The 21,296-nt window shown below is 38.8% G+C and overlaps 1 protein-coding gene across 2 annotated transcripts in view; it reads right to left on the bottom strand.

Annotated features, from left to right (window-relative positions):
• The window catches only part of Man1a2 (mannosidase alpha class 1A member 2), a 156,611-nt gene extending 135,937 nt beyond the window's left edge, over positions 1 to 20,674 (bottom strand). The window contains exons 1-2 of one of the 2 annotated variants that reach the window (XM_063256229.1): positions 20,196 to 20,674; positions 19,240 to 19,986 (exon numbers count right to left, since the gene is read on the bottom strand). In XM_063256229.1, the coding sequence (XP_063112299.1) occupies positions 19,240 to 19,541 (302 nt within the window). In that variant the 5' untranslated portion in view covers positions 19,542 to 19,986; positions 20,196 to 20,674. Of the gene's footprint in view, positions 1 to 19,239 lie in introns of both variants that reach the window. The other variant, XM_063256235.1, reaches the window with a different exon arrangement.
• Positions 20,675 to 21,296: the final 622 nt, after the last annotated feature.

Below are 21,296 nucleotides of genomic sequence, written 5' to 3'. Positions count from 1 at the left end.
ATACTCAGGAAAATACAACCAAAAGAGCTGGTTAGAGATACACAAACAAATACACAGGTACACATCTTCACAGCAACACTATTCACAATAGTCAAAAAGCTAAAAAAACACAAATGTCAATTGGCAGATGAATGTATACAAATTGTACACACAGAAACCGAAATTTCATTCCACTATAAAAAGGAATGAAGGACACTAATAGATGTGCTGTGGGTGAGACTTGAAATTATGCTAAGTAAAATAACTCAGACACAAAAATTCTATTTATGTGAAATACTCAGAATATATAAATCCCATATGGACAGAATACAAAATGGTGGGCACTGCAGGGATAGTAGAGAGGAGGACGTGTGCAGTAACTTCTCTTATGGATAAATACGGTGTTCTAGTCTGAGAAAGTAATAAGACTGTTTGCAAGGTACATGGTAGTTGCTTAACACTGTGAATGTATGAAATGCCACTAAGTGGTCATTTTTATGTTTGTGAATTTTACCTTTATAAAAATAAAAACTTAAAAGAACTTAGAATTAAGAAGGGCCAACACAATTTTGAAGAACAAGGTAGAGGAATCCAACTTGATGACTTGTCTAAAACTACCTTTATCAAGAAAGAATGCTAGTCCCAACAGAAACACACAAAAGAATCAAGAGAACATAAAACAAAAGTTAGAAACAAACCAAAGAATAGATTAAAAATTTTATACTACAGTAGAAATGGCATTTAAAGTCATAAAAAAGGAAATACTCTTGAATAAATAACACAGAAGAACTGGATGTCCATGTGGAAAAATATAAATGTATCCCACAACTCATTACATACCAGAATCAATACCAAATAGAGTAAATCCCTAGATATAAAAAAATTTAACTACAAAAATTAATAATATATGAGATAAAGTTTCAGGAACAGTTTCTCAATACAAAACCAAAAAAGACCATTAAAAAATGACAATTTAAATTTATTAAAACTTAAAATTTGTTAGAAACATATAAGAAATATAAAAATAAGGCATTCATAGCAAGAAGAAATGTGCAATGCATACAATAAAAGAATTCACCCAGAATGTGTAAGTAATTTCTTACAAATGAACAAACAGGGCTGGGGATTTAGCTAAGGAGCACAAATGCCTGCTTTGCAAGCTCAAGGTCGTGAGTTCAAGCCGGGGATTTAGCTCAGCAGCATATGTGCCTGCCTGACAAGTGCTAGTTCATGAGTTCGATCCCTGGTACCAAAAGTAAATAAATAAATAAATGGAAAAGGTCATGAGTTCAATCTCCAGCGTAAAAAAAAAAAAACACAACTCAAAAGAAAAACTAGTAAAAATAATGTGAACAGGGGGAGTCCGGAAGAACACGGTAGATAGATAGCAGCAGCCTTGGATGCTCTCTGAGAAACCACACTTGAAATCCAGGAATCATGCCCGGCAGGAAGTCCTAGGCAAGGGGGGATATTCTTTGCCAACCCAGGAATGAACTAAATTAAGAGAAACCAACTAGAAACGCAATCCCGGTGATACAGCAGGAAGAGATAAGGTCTCAGGGCAGAAGCCAGACCTCGCGCCACTGGAAACTGCTATCTGAATTTCCTCCAGCCGCTGTTGCGTCCCGGTAGGCACAGTGGGGAGAGAGGCGCGAAAGCTCGGAGAGTGGGAAGCGTTGAATGGAGTTGGGAGCAGGGCTGGCCGGGTGCCCTGCATCGACCTGCGGTGAGTGAGTGGATAGGGACCCTTCCATAGAGAAGGAGGCTTCAGCGGAGGACATACTCAGACCGGGCAGACGTCCCGGAATGAGATGCCATAGTGACTTCAGTCACATATCCCCCTCTCAAGAGGGATTGTTGGGGAGTGCCTGGCCTGCGAGACACCGCTGGCTGAGATCCAGTAGGCTAGCCCAACCGAGGTCCCAGCTCCTGGAGATGCACCCTAGCAGTGAAGCCTTCAGTAGGTTGAGCTGGAGGGGCGGCCCGGCATAGACTGCCCAGGTCTGTGTCTCCCTGGTGCGCTGTGGTGGGCGGGAACACCTAGCCAGTGCAATTCAAACAGACTGTGGCCAACAGGGAAGAAGCTGGGCCTCCTATATGCGCTTATATATAAGCAACAAAAAATATGGGAAGAGGGAGCAACAAGAAAGCGTCCTCGGCCCCCAATCCTGAGAAACATGCAATAGCAGACACAGCACCAATAGACACAAAGCGCTATCTCCAGAGCCTCATAGACGAGTTCAGGAATGAAGTTATTAATGACCTGAAGCAAGACATAAGCAGAATAGTTAGAGAAATGCTAAGCACCACCCAAGAAAAAATAGATGGTGGAATGGAAGAACAGAAAAAAAAAAGGGAGAATTGTTTGATGGAGAAAATAGAGAAAGCATAGAATACGTGAAGCAGGTTCAAAGAGATTACCAGGAAACTAAAAACTCTATCGAAAACTGGCATAACAGCTTGAAAAAAACTAAGGACAGATTATCTGAACTGGAGGGCAGATTTGTAATATGGGAGTATGAAATGAAAAACTTCTTAAAAATAACAAAAAAAACAAACAGCAATAATACAAAAGCTAGATAGTAAGAGGATCTACAACTTAAGAATTAAGAACATAAGAGAAGTGGGGACACAAACAAATGGACTACAAAAGCTATTCACAGAAATAATCCAGGAGAATTTCCCTAATTTAGCAAATGGTAAAGATACTCAGATATATGAGGCATACAGGACTCCAGCCACCTACAATCCAAACAGAGCTACACCCAGGCATATAATAATCAAAATTCCAGAAATTCAATGTAAGAACAGAATATTAAAAGCCATCAGAGACAAGAAACAGATCACTTACAAGGGAACACCCATCAGAATTATAGCAGACTTCTCGGCACAAACCATCAAATCATGAAGAGCGTGGGGGGAAATAATCCAAGCTTTGAAAGATAATAACCTCCAGCCAAGACTGATATATCCTGCACAACTGTCCCTAGAAATTGATGGAAAAACAAGGTGCTTCCAGGATAAAGAGGAACTAGGGGAATTTGCAACCACTAATTCAACTCTACAGAGAATACTGCATGATAGTCTAAAAAAGGAAAATACCAAGATTCCAGAAATAGTGGCAGAGAGGCCACAATGAATGGAGCAGAAAACGAAATGAAGAAGACAAAATGACAACAAACGACAGAAAAAGAGCTCAACAGAAATGAGGCAGAGAAGATCAGAAGGTAGGAACAGCTATTTTGGAGAAAACAAGACATCATAATAACTAGTACTGATTTAGTATCATCTTGTTTTGAAGCCCCATCAAACTTGTACTCTTCTGTCTCCATCGGTCTTAAAAGGTTGTATCTTATTGGATTTTATTATATATGATAATATAAGCAAACACTTTTATAGACAAGGAGTTTATATAGAAATCATTGTTCATTTTCTGTTAATTGGTCCTAAATACTCTGTAATAATGTCATTCTCTTGAATGGTTTTATAGTGTCTTGATATGTTTGGTGCTACAGTATACGAAGTTATACTCAAAGATTTCAAGGAAAGAGACACTATGGTAACTATTTTTATGTCAGGATATCTTGTGGTGAAACATTATTTTGCTCAAATGGTTATGATCTGACCTGTGCTGTTCTGTTGTTAAGCCCTCTTTTATCTCAATCCCCTTTTTTTGAATTATTTATTTTTTTTATTTTTTTAATTAAGGGAAAAATAATTTTAAAATAGCAGGATACATAATAGTAACCCACTTTGATTTCCTATTAACTTGATTTGAAATCCTGTATCACCCTCACCATCTTGTTTTGACTCATTTTCCTCTATTCTGCTTTGCTTGATAGTACCACTTCGAAAGTATAGGCATAACTGTGTAGCAATAAGAATCATTACAACGCCCATTCCGGTTGACTATTATTTTCTTTTAAAATCCTGTCTCCAATGCTTTGGTTTTATTCTTTCCTGTTTAGTTCAATTTTGTAACTGCCAATTCTTCTTAAAATAAGCAAGAGGCAGTATGGTAACCATTGTTGATCATCTTGTATTTTGTTTTTACATTATCTATTATGTCTATCCTTTTGATTTGACTGACTCTGTTCTGATATGTCACATTTGGTTTTACTCTCTTCAAAAAAAAGTAGTAAGAACTGTAGGAGTAATAAAACCCAAAATGTGTAATTGTCATTGTACAAAAGAAAAGAAAGTGCTCTAAAGGTTATAACTGCATATATGTTTAAGTGTGTAAGATAGATAACCATATTACCAAGTGTTTTTTGGATCATTGAACAAAACTGTTTGCACTCTCACTGTTTGAAAGTCCACTTTATATGCTTCAATAATGTAACTTGAACAACTATTTCTAGGATGAGAATATGTAATCTATTAACTAGTGATTTCTTACTGTTTATTTTTTAAATTTTGTATTACTTGTACCCTTTTTGTTTTTTTCCTTTTTCTCCTTAAATAAAAAAGGAAAAAAAACAATGTGAACAAGCAACTCAAAGACTCTAACATCCAAATAACCAGTAAATATGCTTTAAAATAAAAGTCACCTTTGGTTTTTTTGTTTGTCTTTTTGGTCTTTTTTAGACAGGGTCTCACTGTGCAGTTTAGGCTGACCTTGAGCTCACTTTGCAGCACAGGCTGGTTTTGAACTTGCAAGGGTCCTCCTGCCTCAGCCTCCTGAGTGCTAGGATTTCAGGCAGGTGCCACCACATTCAGCTCAAGTTACCTTATCATTAATCAGGGAAATACAACCTAAAATTGGCATCATATAGGCAAAGTTTTAAAGTAACCTAACAATAACATTGTTTGTAAAGATCCAGGTAGAAGTGAAGTGCCACGTGTTATTAACACAAACTACAGAGTCAATGACAGACATACTATACAACCCAGTAATTTTCTTAGAGAAAAATACATGTGCACATAATGTTTCTGTAGCTAAAAAGTTGGGGCAGGGGATGGTGAAGGGAGGGTGCTATAAACCTTTAACACACCTATCAACAAGAGAACACATAATCTGATGTTTGATCATACAATGGAAAACCTAGGTTGATAATATAATTAAACCAGACCCCTAAAACATTCACATACAAAAATTGTAGATACAATGTTAAGGTCAGGTGTAGTGGCATATGCCAGTAATAACAGCATTCTGGAAGGCTAAGACAGGAGGATCACAAGTTCAAGTCCTATATCAGCAACTTAGTGAGATTCTGCCTAAAAATTAAAAATGTTTAAAAGTGGTAAGTTAATAGCTTACTGAAAAGCCATGGGTTCAACCCCCAGTACCAAAAATAAAATAAAAATAAAATACTTTAATAGTTGTTACCAAAAAAAGCTTGCTTTATGTTTAAGAATATGAAAAACAATTAAATATATCACAGTTGTATAAAACTGTATACTAAGAGTGAGAGTCATCCAAATCAGGATAAAGATTTGCCTTAAGCTAAAATCAGAAAATGTTAAGATGCAACAAAGCTAAAAAGTACACTGACATTCACTAGTATTATCTTTTGACTTTTTATGTATGCTTATAATTTTCTCAAAAGTAGAATGATACAGAGGACCTAGCCTTCAAGATACTAAATACACTATCTTAAAACCATTAAATCAAACATGTGGTACTTTTGACAATACACAGAAATACCTATAGGAATTTTTAAAACTAAAACAAAAAAAAATCTCTGTATATATTAGCATATATCCTTTATTTAACTAATCCTCTGTTAACAGACATTTGGATCATTTATAGTGTATGTCATATTACAGCTCCAGGGGACTTTCATGAACACTTGCACTGATGCACATTTATCCTAAGGATAAATTCCTTGAAGAACTGCTAAATCAAAGAATATGCACTTTAAGTTAGCTGGTATAACTAAATGGTTCTTCATGAAAATTCAATTAATTTACAACCACACTAGGAGTTTGCAAATTAAGCCAGTCACTTAATGTTTATCTTACCCTAGGTATTACCACTCTTTTTAACCAAGGGTAAAATAATGCAGGCCATGAAAAGGGAGGCCAAGGCAGGAGAATCATTATGAGTTCAAGACCACCCTGGGTTATAAAGTAAGCTCAAGGCTCACCTGAATTGCATAACAAGACCCTGTCTCAAAATACAAAAAAGAAATATATCTAACTTGAAAGGAAATTCATACACTAAAAACCAAAGGAGAGAAAACAATTGTTCCATGTGACAGACCAGACAAAAGCAAGGGTAACTTGCCCATCAACCAAAGAATAGAGAAAAATATGTATTTTCATAGAAAGGAAAAGTACCCAGCTATAAAGAACAATAACCTTGAGGCTCTTGTAGATAAATGGATGCAACTGGAGATCATGTTCACGGATAAAATGGTTTGAACTCAGTTGGGTGAACCCTAGCATTAAAAAAAAAGGAGTTAGTGTGATCCAAAAAAGCACAGCAGATATTATGAAAGTGACAGGAGAGTAAACACCTAGGAGAGGAAGATGGTAACCAATGTTAGTTTCTTAGCAACGGCAACAGACTGAACAAAGGAAAGGATAGAATTTCAGACTTTGAGGATAGAATTGCAGCTAAGTGATCACGAAAACAGCAAGAGAAGGGATATAGCTCAGCGGCACAGATGCCTATATGGCAAGTGCAAGTTCGATCCCCAGTACAAAAAAAAAGATAAAACACAGCAAGAGACCATGACAAATCAATCCAACAGTTACAAGACAAAGCAAAGAGTAACAACACAAAGTTGACTTCGGTCAGTGAGAAAGCTGGAGACAGCACAAATGCTATAATGTTCATAAATATATACGCAACTAATACAGAAGCACCCAACTATATACGACAGTTATTGGTAGATATGGAAAATCAAATAAGAAAACACAATTGTAATAGACTTTACTATCCGATTATCACAGAGACAAACTACACAGAAAATCACCAATGATGTATCAGTATTGAACCAAACCTATGAACAAATGGACTTCATAGAAAGAAGCCATATCCTGATGCTACGTACCAGAGGTCCAAAGAGATCCAGCAAGCCTAACACCAGGGAGAAAAAGAAACATTGCCCCAAGGCCCTAGCACCATGGAGAAGCATCGGTGAACCACTGCCTCATGCCTGGATCGAAGGAACTCAGGTACCTAACCCGATCCACTACATCAATGGACTGGCAGCCAATGTAGGAAGTACCCAAGATGCAGCAAACCGTCAATTCAGAGGAACACAGGAAAATGTCAAAATGAAGGAGCAAACGACAACCTCAAACCTCCAGCCCACAGAGAACAAGTTTAGGACACATAAACACCACAGAACTTGGAAGTCACACACCTAAAATTTCTGAAAAGGTAACAACTGAAATAGAGAAGCAACTTAGTTCTCATATGTGGGAAACAATTCCCGTGACTCCCTTTGGATCCAAAACAATTGCTGTGACTTTGATTACTTGGGGACTCATTTCCTTATACTGATATGTGAAAGGCTGGTTAGGATATTTCCTTCTCTCTTCAATTGGCTCTAAGCATTGCAAATAAGGCTAGCCGAGGTGTTAGTGTGCAAAGTCTAGCCATCAGACAGTCCTGTTTCCTCGCATGGTGCTCTCCACATTACAGGATTGAGCTGGCGAGATGCAGAGCAAATAGCTCTGGGAATGTCAACTGGGTGTGAGCCTTAAGATAAGAGGCTATGACTCCCCAGGCACAAGAGTATGTGTATCAAAAACCAAAGCAATAGCCCCCCAAAACAATTCCACTGATACCTTAATTAGGTTATACAAATTGCTCCTTCTGCATATCTTTATCTCTGCAAATTACAGAGATGCCATTCTTGTACCTGGCCAGCCAGCTCAAGTTACTCAGTAATCCCCAACATCCTCACTATCACTCATCTCTGAGCTACCTCCCTTTCTACACAAGAGAATAAATGCTGGGAGAGGCCTAGGGTCGAGGCCTTTGTCCACATGTCCTCACAGGAAATGGACTTAGGACCCCTTGGCTGTCCTTAACTTGAAATATGTCTTGGTGTCTTTACTCTCGCTGCAGGTTGCATTGGTGGTGGTAGATTGGAATTGACCTGCTGGAATTCCAATAATTCAGGACCTTGCACTTGACAAACAGGCATATAGACCAGTGGCACAATGCCTGTTTGTCAAGTGCAAGGTCCTGAATTCAATTCCCAGTACCAAAAAACAAAAAAAAAGGTGCCAACATCTTTTAATAGTGATACAGGTAAAACAAAGAGATCTATATCAGTAATACAGCTTAAAATTTTATAAATACGCAAACACTAAAAAAAGGGAATACTTGTATTGTTTTTTTAAGTCTCCAGATTACCTCATTTTTATTTAAAAAAAAATTTTAACAACTTTTCCCAAGTTCTTCAACAACTGAAGATAAAATACTTTCAGTAGCTTCTCAATTTAAAGATTAAAATTATAGTCTTAAAACTATACCTCAGGAGATAGCCAGCACAGGCAGAGAGAGACAACAGATCCACCTCCCAGTCACCGCTACCAGGAAGCTGCTTCTTGGGGGCAGCCAGTGCAAACATGTTGGAGATCACTACAAAGCGGCTTTGAGCAGGACTTAAAATTAACTAATTGGCTTTCTATGTTTATCTGTGAGTCTGTCCTATGTCTCAGCCCCTTGCCTGGCAACTGGAGCTGATTCATAGTAAATGAACCTCTATGAATCACTGGTCCTGGCTGAGGCCTGTAGTGGCCTGTGAGGCCAGAGATACTTCAAAGGGCAAGATAAGGCCACAGTTGCAGACTCTTGGCTCAACCATCAATTAAGTAGATAGACTGCAGCTACAGAAATTACTCCTACTGTCTCACTTTTACCATGTATTCATAAGACAGTTCAACTGAATTGACTTGCTTCATTACTTGGGGACGTCCTGCTCATTGCCTGTACTTTCCTCAGTTTCCCCGCCCCTTGCTGTTGGACCTAATAAATAAAGTGGGCAGTCCAGAGAAGTCTTTGTCTTAGCCCTCGAAGTCTTGAGCTCAACAAAAGAGTTTTGATCCCCTGGATCCCTAAAATCATATCACTTGTCTCATTTTATTTAAACCTCCGCTGTATACCCATTTGGGAGATCAGGGAGCTAGGTCAGGACCCAACAGAAACAGGGACACACAGCTAGGTAAGCCCTATGCACTCCATCTGCAGGCCACCATTGGAGGCTCTTGGTTTTTTCTGATAGCCATCATTCCCAGGAGAATCAGAAAAACATCCCCCTGTATGCCTACCATTACTGAAGAGTCCCAGTGTAGACACACAGCCTGAGAGAAGCAGCCCTACCACCACACATCCCTGGCCATTGGGGAAGCCCCAGTGTACCTGCACAGATCTGGAGAAGCCCTCTCCATACCCTGCTACCTCCCTGAAACCCAGGGACAGAGGAACAAAGGTCCTATTCCCCTACACCATGGAAGGGCAGACAACAAGGGAAGTGCCTGGGAACCCTAAATCAGCTTGTTGGGAGGAACCCAGGAGAATGTCAAAACAAAGGAGCAAAAGGCAATCGCAGCCCACACAGAACAAGTCTGGGAGACACAGTCATAGAAGACAACAGAAGTCACACATGAAATCTCTGAGAAGATAGCAACTGAAGTAAAGAAACACTTCATGAAACTAAAACTGATCAAATCAGAAATAACGTCTCAGATAAAAGAGGGAATGAAAAGCAATGAAAGAATTGCTGAGCGTATCTAAAGAAGACATAGATAAAAAAAAAAAAGAAGAGGAGCATAGGAAAATGATGGAAACTTTGAATGAACAATATAGAAAGGAATTACAATGCATGAAACAGATTCAAAAAGATATCCAGGAAATTAAAAAGTCCAAAAGTTGGCAAAACGGCTTGCAAGACTTTCAGATCCTGAAGACAGGGTTGTAGCTAGTGATCATGAAAGGACAGATCCTTTTAAAAGTAACAAATATCAAGGAATCAGGAAATAATTCAATGGCCACAAGATGACACAAAGAAAAATGATTTAAATATGATAGGTGTCAGTGAAAAAACACAGATAAACACAAATGATGTAAAAAGACCATTTATAGAATAGCAGAAAACTTCCAAACATGGGAAAAGCACTGAGCTTATAGATATGCAAGGCATACAGAACTCCAACTAGCCATAACCAAAATAAATCTACACCCAGACATATAATGATCAATATCCCAGAAATTCAGCACAAGAACAGAATAGTAAAGGCTGTTAAAGAAAAGAAACAGAAAATCTATATAAAGGAAAATCCATCAGAATCATGGCAGACTTCTCAAAACAAACCACCAAATCAAGAAAAGGTTGAAGTGTTTCAAACTCTGAAAGAAAACAACTTCCAACCCAGATTGTTGTACCCTGAAAAGCTATCTTTCAAAATTGATGGAAAAATAAGATACTTTCATGATAAAGAAAAACTGAAGGAATTCATGACCAAACCAACCCTACAGAGGGTGCTAAAGGATATTCTACAGAGAGATAAAGAGGATCATGGTTCCAGGAACAGCAGCAGAGGAGGACTGCCAAACAGAACAGGCAACTGAATGAAAGGGAAAAGTGGAGGACCAACAGCAGAAGGATAGCATGGCAGAGACAAACCAGTGTATGTCCACTGTAACCATTAATGGAAATGGGCTCAGTTCAGGAATAAAAAGAAACAAGGAGAATGGACCAAGAAACAAGATCTATCAATATACTGTATACAACAAACACATTTAACTCAAAAGGAAATTCACAGACTGAAAATCAAAGGAGAAAAAACAATTGTTTCATGCAGCAGGAGACCAGAAAAAAACAAGAATAACTGGCCCATCAGCCACAGAATGGATAAGAAAGATATGGTACTGTCATACAATGGGAAGCTACCCAACTATAAAGTAGGATAACCTCTAGGCTCTGTAGGTAAATGGGTGCAACTGGAGATCATGTTCATGGACAGAACAGTTTGAACTCATACAGGTGAACACTAGCACAAAAAACAGGAGTTGTTAGTGAGATCCAAAAACACAACAGATATTCTAAAAGTGACAGGGGAGGAAATACCTAGGATAAGGTGGTAACCAATGTTAATTTCTTACTGTCTTGTGTTGAATTCTTGCAATGTTTTCACAATTTCCTTAGGTTTGGTTCTGTTCTGTCTTGTCTTGTTAGATTTTACTGTGTCTGACGATATGGGCAGCTATTTTGAACATAATGGGATGTATTAAGGTAATCATGCTTGGGTCCTATGATCTTGTTTTGAAGTCCTATCATGCTTTCTTTTGTTTAATTGGTTTAGTTCTATTTTGTTTTGATTTTATTAAGTGTGATCCTATGAACAACTATTTTGAAGAAAACAAGACATTATACTAACACTGTTCATTCCCTGTTATCTGATTTTGAAGTCCTGTAATGCTTTCATTCTTTGTTTTGATTGGTTTTAGTCTGTTTTCTATTATTTGATTTCATTGTATGTGAGGATATGAACAACTATTTTGAAGAAAACAAGACATTACAGTAATACTGTTCATTTCCTGTTATCCGATTTTGAAGTCCTGTAATGCTTTCATTCTTTGTTTTGATTGGTTTTAGTCTGTTTTCTATTATTTGATTTCATTGTATGTGAGGATATGGACAGCTATTTTGAAGAGAACAAGAGATATTATGGTAACTACTGTTGATTTCCTATTGCCTTGTTTTGAAGTCCCATAATGCTTTCATTCTTTTGTTTTGATTAGTTTTACACTATTTTGTTTTGTTTGATTGTATTGTGTGTGAAGGTATGGACAACTATTTTGAGGAAAACAAGAGACATCATGGTAGTCCTGGGTTGCCTGCATTGTTCTATTTTGATTTGCTTTGTTCTGTTTGTTTTGTTTTATTCTCTTTAAAATGAAAAAAAAAATTTTTAAACTGCACCTCAGGAGTACAGTATTAAAACCCTTCACAGTGCCCAAAGCCTTACTCAAGGATTGTTTTACTTAGAGTCTATCCTAACATTTTAGATAACAAATGAAAAAGAAATGATTTTTAACACAGCTCAAAATGACACTTGGGAATACTTTTGTAAATATACTGATAATCTTTAAGCTGGCATATAAAATGATCAATAAACTATACTTTTAAAATAACAAAAATAAGAATATGTGTAACAGTCATTGTCATTTCATTCACTTTTATTTTTTAAATCTGTCCAGATTCCATTACACAATAATATCTTTTAGGTTTTTTGTTGCCATTGGGTTTTTGTTTTTGTCTTTTTGAGACAGGGTCTCACTACGCAGTTCAGGCGGCCTTGAGCTCACTCTGTAGCCCTAACACCCTCCTGCCTCAGCCTCCCGAAGGCTGGGATTACAGGCGTAAGCCACCACACCTGGCTTTATTTTAGTCATTTCCAAAATAATTTCAAACCTTCATTTTTATATACAAAATGATACTAATTCCTATTTAGAGCAACTTTTATCTTCACAGTATTTATGACAGATGAACTAAATTACTGCCTATTCAAGACAGTTCTCTATTTCATAAGATTACATGTATTTCACACATAAGATGAAAGAAAATGTCAATTTTCCTATTTCATAAATAAGTAAGGACATTAAAGAACAAAGAAGTTGAACAGTTTAAAAACATTTCAACAACAAAGGACAGGGCTAAAATCAGAGCCCCTAACTCTTACAACTTAGGCCAACGTTCTTTAAAATAAATAATGATATGGCAAGGTTGGTAGCATATGCTGGTAAATCTAAGTTACTCAGGAGGCTGAGAATAAACAAACAAGCACACCTTCCTTCTGAACAATGTAACATTCTCAGACAAATCACTAGAAACTGAGCCCTTTGCAAAAGATTCTTCTTTATGAGAAAACCCTAAACCCAATCTGAATAAACTTCCAGTACACATTTCATTACAGTCATGTTCTAAAAGTAACAAGGTTACAGCAAAAATACAACAGTAATCAACAGAATTTGACAGAACTGCAGAATTTGATTCTGACAGAATTTGCAGTTAGGGAAAATGAAACTAGAAAAATAATTTTCCCATCCAATAAAAATGTAAAGTCAGTCAGTGAAGATTAAGGAAAATTAAATGTATGAAAACATTGGCCAGGGATTTAGCTTAGTGGCTTAAGCGCCTGCCTGGCAACTGTAAGGTCATGAGTATGATCCTTGATACCAAGAATAAATAAATACATAAACACTCATCAAGCAGTTTTCTATTGCCAGGCGTGGTGGCTCACAACTGTAATCCCAAGACTCAAGGGGCTGAGGCAGGAGGATTGCTATGAGTTTGAGGCCAGAATGGGCTACAAAGTGAGGTCAAGGCAGGCCTGAAATAGTGAAACACTATCTCAAAAAGGCAGGGTTTTCTACTATTTTCTATCTTTTTCTTGAAGAGGGAGAATTCAACACAAGCTACAAAATACCTAAATACATTTGTACAAACAACTTTGTTCTAGATAAAGCTAATATATGATTTCTAGTCTTATTTTTTATAAAGCGCCTTTATGAAAGACTGCGTCTTTTTCAATTTAAGGCATCACTACTCCTGCTTTTATACCTTCTCTCATAAAATTTCCCTGAATTTTGTTTAGACCTTTTCTTGTAGAATTTTAATCCTGCCATGGATATTCATTCAGCAGAAATGAACTTTTATTAAGAACCAAATGTATTCGAGCACTGGAAATACAAAGATAAAGTATAGTCCCTTGACCTTAAAGAAATCCATGTTCTATCAGGAAAAGAAAGACAAGCAAATGACTATAAAACCATTTAAATATGCAATCACAGATAAAAAACCTAGGAAACAACAACAAAAAACCTGCTTAACAGCAGGGAAGCTAAAGGAATAGATCTATGTGTGGATTTGGACTATCTTGGCTATAAATAAAACAAGAACCTGACGATCAAAAACACTATTAAAATTATATAAAATAACTCAAAATATTTGAGCACAGATTTACAAAAAACAGCAATGACTGAAAATAAAACCTTAAACTACATGCTATAGAATCATAAAAACTGGGGCCACAATGTAGCTCAACACCACAGTGCCTGCCTGACAAGCACCAGGCTCTGAGTTCAAATCCCAGTACCAAAAAAATCCAGAACCAAAAAAAAAAAAAAAAAAGGAACCTAAAAAAATCAGCATTAATGAGAGAAATATTCTGAGACTGTGATTCTAATACTTTAATAAGTCCAAAAAAATTAGCAAGTAACAGAAAATAAACATTTTATAAGCCTAGAACCCTTTCTATGAAATCAAAGGGAAATTCTGTAATGGCCATTATAGCTTTTATAGCAAATGAATTAGTGTTTCTGTTCCTTGAAACATTTAATTATAACCAATAAATATTATTCATTTATTATGGGCATTTTATGATGGTATCTCCCAGAACAGCCAACATTCACTGACCAACATGAAAAACCTGAGTATTTTGCATTGTAATCAGGCCACTGGAAAATTCTATTCATTTTTAGAAGAAGAATGAAAAACACACTGACATATTCAATAATTTTAAAACATGGAAAAAAGCAAAGTCATTTATTTTGTTTGGATCAAAATTAAAAATTTAAATAACAGTACACAAAATGTCATTCCGTGAGTAGCCCCTTCATTCAGCCTCTTTCACATGATTATACTAATTGTGGAAAGCACAGAAAATGACGTAAAAAAGAACCTCAGCCTATCAAAAAAGAAAAAAAAATACCCATCACAAACTTAATGTCAGAATCTTGAAGAACTTTTCACAAACCTGCAACTATACCTAGATGTTACAGAACCAAGTTTTATTTCATAATCCCTCCCCCCAAAAGCCTAAACTACAGCACTACCACAACTGCTCTTACCTTAGAGACCCAATGGTCTACCCCAAAGAGAAACGGAACAAAAACTCCCTGTAGTCACAAAACTGTTATATCCTGAGCACAGAGTCCTTCTTCAATTATTATGCACTTAACTACATTCTGTCACTGAGTGACTCTTATACGATTTTTGTAAAGGAAGTGGGAAATCACATTCAGAATTGATGGGTGATGAGGGACAAGATAAAAGGCATCTTATTGACTGCCCAGACTGTCAACTGTATTTTACTCTAATTTGGAAATTACATTAAAAACCTACAATAGCAACAGAACAGTTATGACTACTGAAGATGTTACCGAAAGTAGAAGAGAGGAGAAAGACTGAGAGCTGGACAGATAAACTTGTTCTCCAACTATAGAGCTGAACAGGGTATTTACTCAATACTATACACAAAAACCAAAATAATAATGATAATAATAATAATAATGTAGCAAAGGCACCTACACCGGCTGCTTTTGACAATTGTTAAGTACAAACAGTTCGTACATAATTCACATTTAGATAAAGGGAAACAGAAAAATAACCATGAGCCAAATGGATGAAAATATATTAAAAGAGAAATGGAATATACAGCAAATTAGGGGATAAACTAAAAAATTCCTCAAACAGGAGCATAAATCCTTAAAGAACAGAATTTTAAAAAAAAATACAGGATAGGAGAAAAAAGGCAAAGAAAGTAGAATGAGACGAGGAAAGGCACAAGAAAATTAAAATTACAATAGTGCAATTGAGTATTTTTACTCTTACATGAAAAATAAACTACTAATCATCACATGACCTAAGAAACTCACTAAAGCTCACTATAATTAAAACTAGCTACATTTTAAGTGTAATAATCTTAGATAACTAGTTGTTACCACATTGGTCAGCACAAATTTAGTCATTATTATATGTTGTACCATCTCACATAGCTAGTTAGTTCAACCAAGATGCAAATAATTAGGGTCTTTCTTACCATAATGCCCACATTTTCTTCTCTTTGAAGAAACTATACCTGAGCCTCAAGCAGTCAATTCAAAGTAACAAAATCTTGACTGGAGAATGAAACATCAGCTATCCAAATAAATGTTTAAGTTCATCTACAAGCACACACATAAACATAAACACATGCGCACGGGCACACACAGAGCCCATTTATACAATGCCATTAAATAAAACAAATGTCAGCTTCAAAAATGAAAAAACTATAGTACATTTTAATTTCCAGGGTGACCCTTGTTGTATATCAGTGTATATTACAACATTCATGTATATTAAAACGAATGTACTTCAAAATCAGAAAGGAATAGTCATCCCAAACTATGCATGTTGTGTAATCGTGGGGGGGAGGGGGACACTGGATTATTGTAAACTGCTTAATCCTCATGTAAATATACTAACTTCATGTAAAATAAATTACACAACTTAAGGCATTCATTAAATAATGTAAATGTCTTATTAATCCAAGGCCAGGCAATCCAGAAACTTAGAAGTTATTCTAGGCTCCCTCCCTCTTCTACCTTTCTATATCATCCCCCACAGTTAACCAACCATTAACCATCACTTTTGATAAAATCTACTAGTTTAACAACTCTTGAATTAACTTTTCTGCATTAATCTTTCTCCTTCTCTACCAATCAATATCCTCTGTGACACAGAGACTCCATCCTACTTAGCACCCCACACAATGATTGTTTAAAATGTTTAAAAACTTAAAATGATCATGTCATTCCCTTGCATCAATGACTCCTCATAGTATACTTAGAATAAAACCAAATCACTTAACTACAAACGCTCCAGGATACTCCGTGGGGACTGCAAAGTCAACAACCACCAGGTTAAATACTGATTTGCTATATATTTATTCATTTGACACCCCAATTCAGAGGCAAAAACTGGACAGCACACGCCCCTTATAGGAGCAGCTGCTACTAGACTCTAGCTGAGCGTTTCCATCTGAAAACACAGATCCGGGTGTTGCCTTGAATAATTAAATCTCTAATAAAAAATTAGAGTAAGTTTTTAAGAGAAATCAGAAGTGCTAAACATGATATGAAATATCCAGACCTGTGAATGCTGACAACCAATTCAAATTTTGGTAATAATGAGGAGGCTCAAAGAATCTGCATGCAAGACAACTCTGGACCTCTCACCTAATCTCATCATCTGGCCCCATACTGCTACTTTCTCCATCAGCCTTAATGGACATTTCTCAGATCCTCATGACACAAAGTTTTTAACCTTAGGCCTCTCACACCTGCAGCTGCGCTCTGCTTGGATCCCTTCTCCTCTCTCCAACACTAATTAAAGACTTTCTAGACCACTTTCCAAATGAAGCCTTCCCTAGTCTCACTGCTGTCTACTCCACAGCATCCGCTAGTCACTCCATTAAATGTTCTGACCACGAGTACAACCTTCTAACACTCATTTATACATAAAACCAAAATCACTTATCTAATATTCACTACCCGCTTATACAGGACCTTCTTAAAAATAGGATTCGACAAAAAATGGTCAGCAGGGCTGGGGCTACTGCTCAGCGGCACAGGCGCCTGTCTGGCAAGCGTGAGGTCATGAGTTTGATCCCTGGTACCAAAACACAAAAGGATATGAAATACATATTTGCTGCTAACCAGTGGTCTGACTGTAAAATGTTTCTTTAGACAACAAAACTCTGGAATACTTTTGAAATATTAATCAAACTGTACCCAGTGTTTCAGAAACATACACTATTTAACACAAACTCAGAATTAAAATATTCCATCACAATACTAGTACTAAACACGTTTACGGATAATTGACTAAATCCTAGAAACTGTATTAAGTGTTACATCTCATTCAGTACAACCTGTAAAATAGGTATCAACGTCATACAGAGGAAACAGAAGTTTTAAATTTGCTCAAAGCACACCTCTGATCAGCAGCAAACCACAGTTTAAATATATGTAACTGAGATCTTACATACCATTAATAAAGATCCATTATTAAAACCAATCTGATTTGTAGCTTTTAATTGATGTTATAAGAACTAACAAGTTATCTTCCATCCCTCATCCTGCTATACCAGTGATGGAGAATCTCTTACAGCTTTCAATGATACAAACAGCCTGCTGTGACACATGTGCCGTAGATGCACCACCACTACTCTACCCTATAATCCTTCCATATGTGTAGGAAATTCGGGTAAATTATCAGTATGTGTCTTCTAAATTAAGAAAAAAACTTTATCCATGTACAAAACAGATATGGTCTTAGTAACTGTCAATATTATATTTATGTATTATACATTAATTTGATGTTTTGCATTTCCACATTTTAATCTTAATTTAATGGTCTGATTTTAAATTGATTTCCTTTTCCAAAGTAAAAGAATTTTACTATAGGGACCATAATCACTATAGGGACCATAATTTCAAGTAAGTAAGCCAGAAAAAAGTAAAAAATTAAACCAATATAACCACAGGAATACAGAGATTCTTCACTAATTCAACTATTGGAATTCTCCCTTTCCAAAACTCAGAAGCCAGAGATTCCAGTGAATTTTCACATGCACTATTTACCAACCATACTTTTGCTATCTAAAACTCAGAATGTGGCTGACTAATCACCCTCTGTTATCAGAACTTTATAATCATCTTCTTTCTTCAAAGTCTGACCTCAGGAGTCTGGAATAGCAAGAAAACACACACATTTATGTTCATGGGCCATATAAATTTAAGAATTCTTCTTTACATTATTTATGTTGACTTCTTTTACACTGAAAAAAATGCAAAGATCTACATTTTCATTCAAATTTTAGATTTTAAATGCATTTGAGAATTTTTCTATATAAATGTCTTTAATCTAGAAATTGGTCATTTTTTATCTTTTTAGACTATGGAAAATATAAAGGAACCCATCCATTTAGTATATGACCATTTCCTACAATAATAATATTAATGCATAGCTGCTGCCAGAGTTCTGATGCCAGTTTTGAATAACATAGTTTTCCCAAATACTTATCATAGCTTATATAAATGAGGAAATAAAGTTTCAAGAAAAATTACTTTGTTAATTTTAGTTACATTTCACAGATCATATCAGATTCTTTTGGAAGTCACATTAAGCAACAAAATTAATCTAAAAGTACAAAATATAAAGAAACATTAGAACTACTTCATAACGTTTAACAAAAGTCAAGGAAATGTCAATCAAGTAATAAGGTCCACGTCAGCCATAACTCTGAACACACGTTTCTTTATGAAAAACGAAGCACCTGGATTTCAGGTGAGACTCCAGTAATCCTTTCATTCCATAGTTCTACTCAGCCAGTTTTGAACTAAAACAACTCAGGATTATTACACGTTTAACTACTAGAGAAAAAAAGCAGAGACAGAGACAGATTAGATCTAATAACCCTACCTTGCTCTGCTACATGTTAACACTAGAATTTCTAAAATAAACAAACCTGTGTCTGTGTTCATCAGGTCCATGGATCAGGAAGACGCCAGGGTTCTTTGCCCCTTTGCCTGCATCTACATGAGGAATCAACACATCCTCTAAACCCAGATCAAAGCGTTTGTGTTTTGAAGAGTCTGGAAGGAAAAAGAATGCCCCAAAACACAGGGTGATGAAGGCACTAAGAATAAGGAGAAGGATGAACTTCTCAGACAGTCTCAAGGTAGCCCTGTGATGTGGGAAGGCAGGTGGCCCCAGGTTCAGAGGCGGTATCCTGCGTCCAGACAGGGGCAGCAGGGCTGGGGTAGTCATCGTTTAGGCTCTTGCTCAGAACACTTCATAAAGTTCTCATCTTGTATCAAATGTACAACACACTGAACGGTTTTCAAAATCTTGGCAAAAGTGGCTAAACTCTGTATTTCTCCTCTCAAAGGACTGTTGTGCTTTTTTCAGAGAGCACCTCTTTCGCTCTCGTCCAATTACACGCAAAAACCCGAGTGGCCTCCTTAACGATCGCTAATTTATGTCGTGTGGCATCTTCCTACCATTTGGCTTTCAGTACTTCGTCAGGTTATTGTAAGTCTCCTGCTCATTCCTAGGAGTACAGCCGGCAAGCCACACTGCAGAAAAGCTACAAGGTGGGTTCTTCCATTCTTGCACCTCAGTTAAGATGCTCAAAACGGAGGTTGGCGAGATGGGAGTTGTACAAGGCTCACTTCGTCTCCTCCGTCGCCTCTATTCCGCAGTATCTGAGCCTCTGTGGGAAAACATGAAGGTCTCCCTAGAAGTCTGAAGCAGGGACGGTCTCCCTCCTCGCCGGGAAGCCCAAGCAGCAGCGCCCGGGGAAGGAGCAGGAAGAAGCCGTCGGCCGCCGCGCTTCCCGACACCGCCCAGGGGGCTCCGGGCTCCACCAGGGATCCGGTGCTGCCGACCGGCAGACGCGAAAGGCGGCCGCGTCCCAAATACCTGAGCCTCGGAGCCGCCGGCCGCCACCACCAGGCTTAGTCAGGGAGCGGAACTTCCTCCTCCAGCGGCCGCCGAGTGCGGGGGAGGGAACGGCGGCCGCCCCCGCCCGGCTCCTCCTCCTCCTCCTCGTCCTCGTCCTCGCCGCGGCGGGCTCAACAAGCCCGGGCGTCCGCTCCGCCAGCGAGGCCGCCGCTGCCCGCGCCGCGCCTCCGCGGCGGGGGAGGAAGTCGGGCCGCGGCTCTGGGTCCCGGAGCCCGGGGCAGGCGCTCACTCATTCCTCGCTCCGCCCCGGGAGGCGGGCGGCCGCGCGCGCTCGGAGCGATCGCGTCTCCGGCGGGCCGAGGTCGGCTCCGTCTCCTTCCTGCCGCCTCCGAGCCGCCTCCCGAACCCTCACAGCTCGCGCCGGCGGCGGCGGAAGAGGCGGCGCGGGGATGCGGCCCAGGCCTCGGTCCCGGCCTCCGCGGGCCCAGGGAGCCCAGGACAGGCTCGCGCCCAGCAGCCGTTGGCGAGCACCGAAAAAAGCCGGGCGGGGGAGACCGGGCGGTGAGGCGCTGGCCGCTGCCGCCCCGGCTCGCGAGTGGGCGTCCCCGGGCGCGGAGTGCGAGGTGCGCGCGCACGCTCCGGGCCCGCCGCCCCGCCCCCGCCCTGCCGGGCCGCGCGGGCCTGGCGCCGCTGCCGCTCGGGGCTCTAGCGCGGAGCCCCCGGAAGTGTCCTGCCCAGGCTGGACTGACATCTGCCCGCGGCCTAGAGGTGCAGCCGCCTTTGGTGAGGGCAGCCAGGAGTTGGGCGAGAGAAACGGATCGGGGCGCGGGGGTTTGGCTGGAATCGAGGGTGAACAGTCTACAGCTTCTGATGGGAAAGGGTCACGTTTATTCCACTCAGTAGAAGTATTTAGTTCTAAAACTTCAGACCCCGAGGTTGGACAACAGGATCTCAAACTTCTGGGCAGCCCAGGCACACACTGGTGGGCACCTGGGGCTGCAATACTGCCGAGAGAGCGCCAGCCACGTGCTAGTTCTCTGTTAAAAGTAAAATGGCAACCTTGTCCTTTCAACTAGATTCCTTTCTGAAGAATCCAGTTACCCCTGTGTGGCACAAGGC

This window comes from Cavia porcellus, unplaced genomic scaffold (genome assembly GCF_034190915.1).
Source record: "Cavia porcellus strain 051 isolate PalLab524CR breed Dunkin Hartley unplaced genomic scaffold, mCavPor4.1 scaffold_1, whole genome shotgun sequence".
NCBI classification, from domain to species: Eukaryota; Metazoa; Chordata; class Mammalia; order Rodentia; family Caviidae; genus Cavia; species Cavia porcellus.
This window is presented reverse-complemented; position numbering and strand designations above follow the sequence as displayed.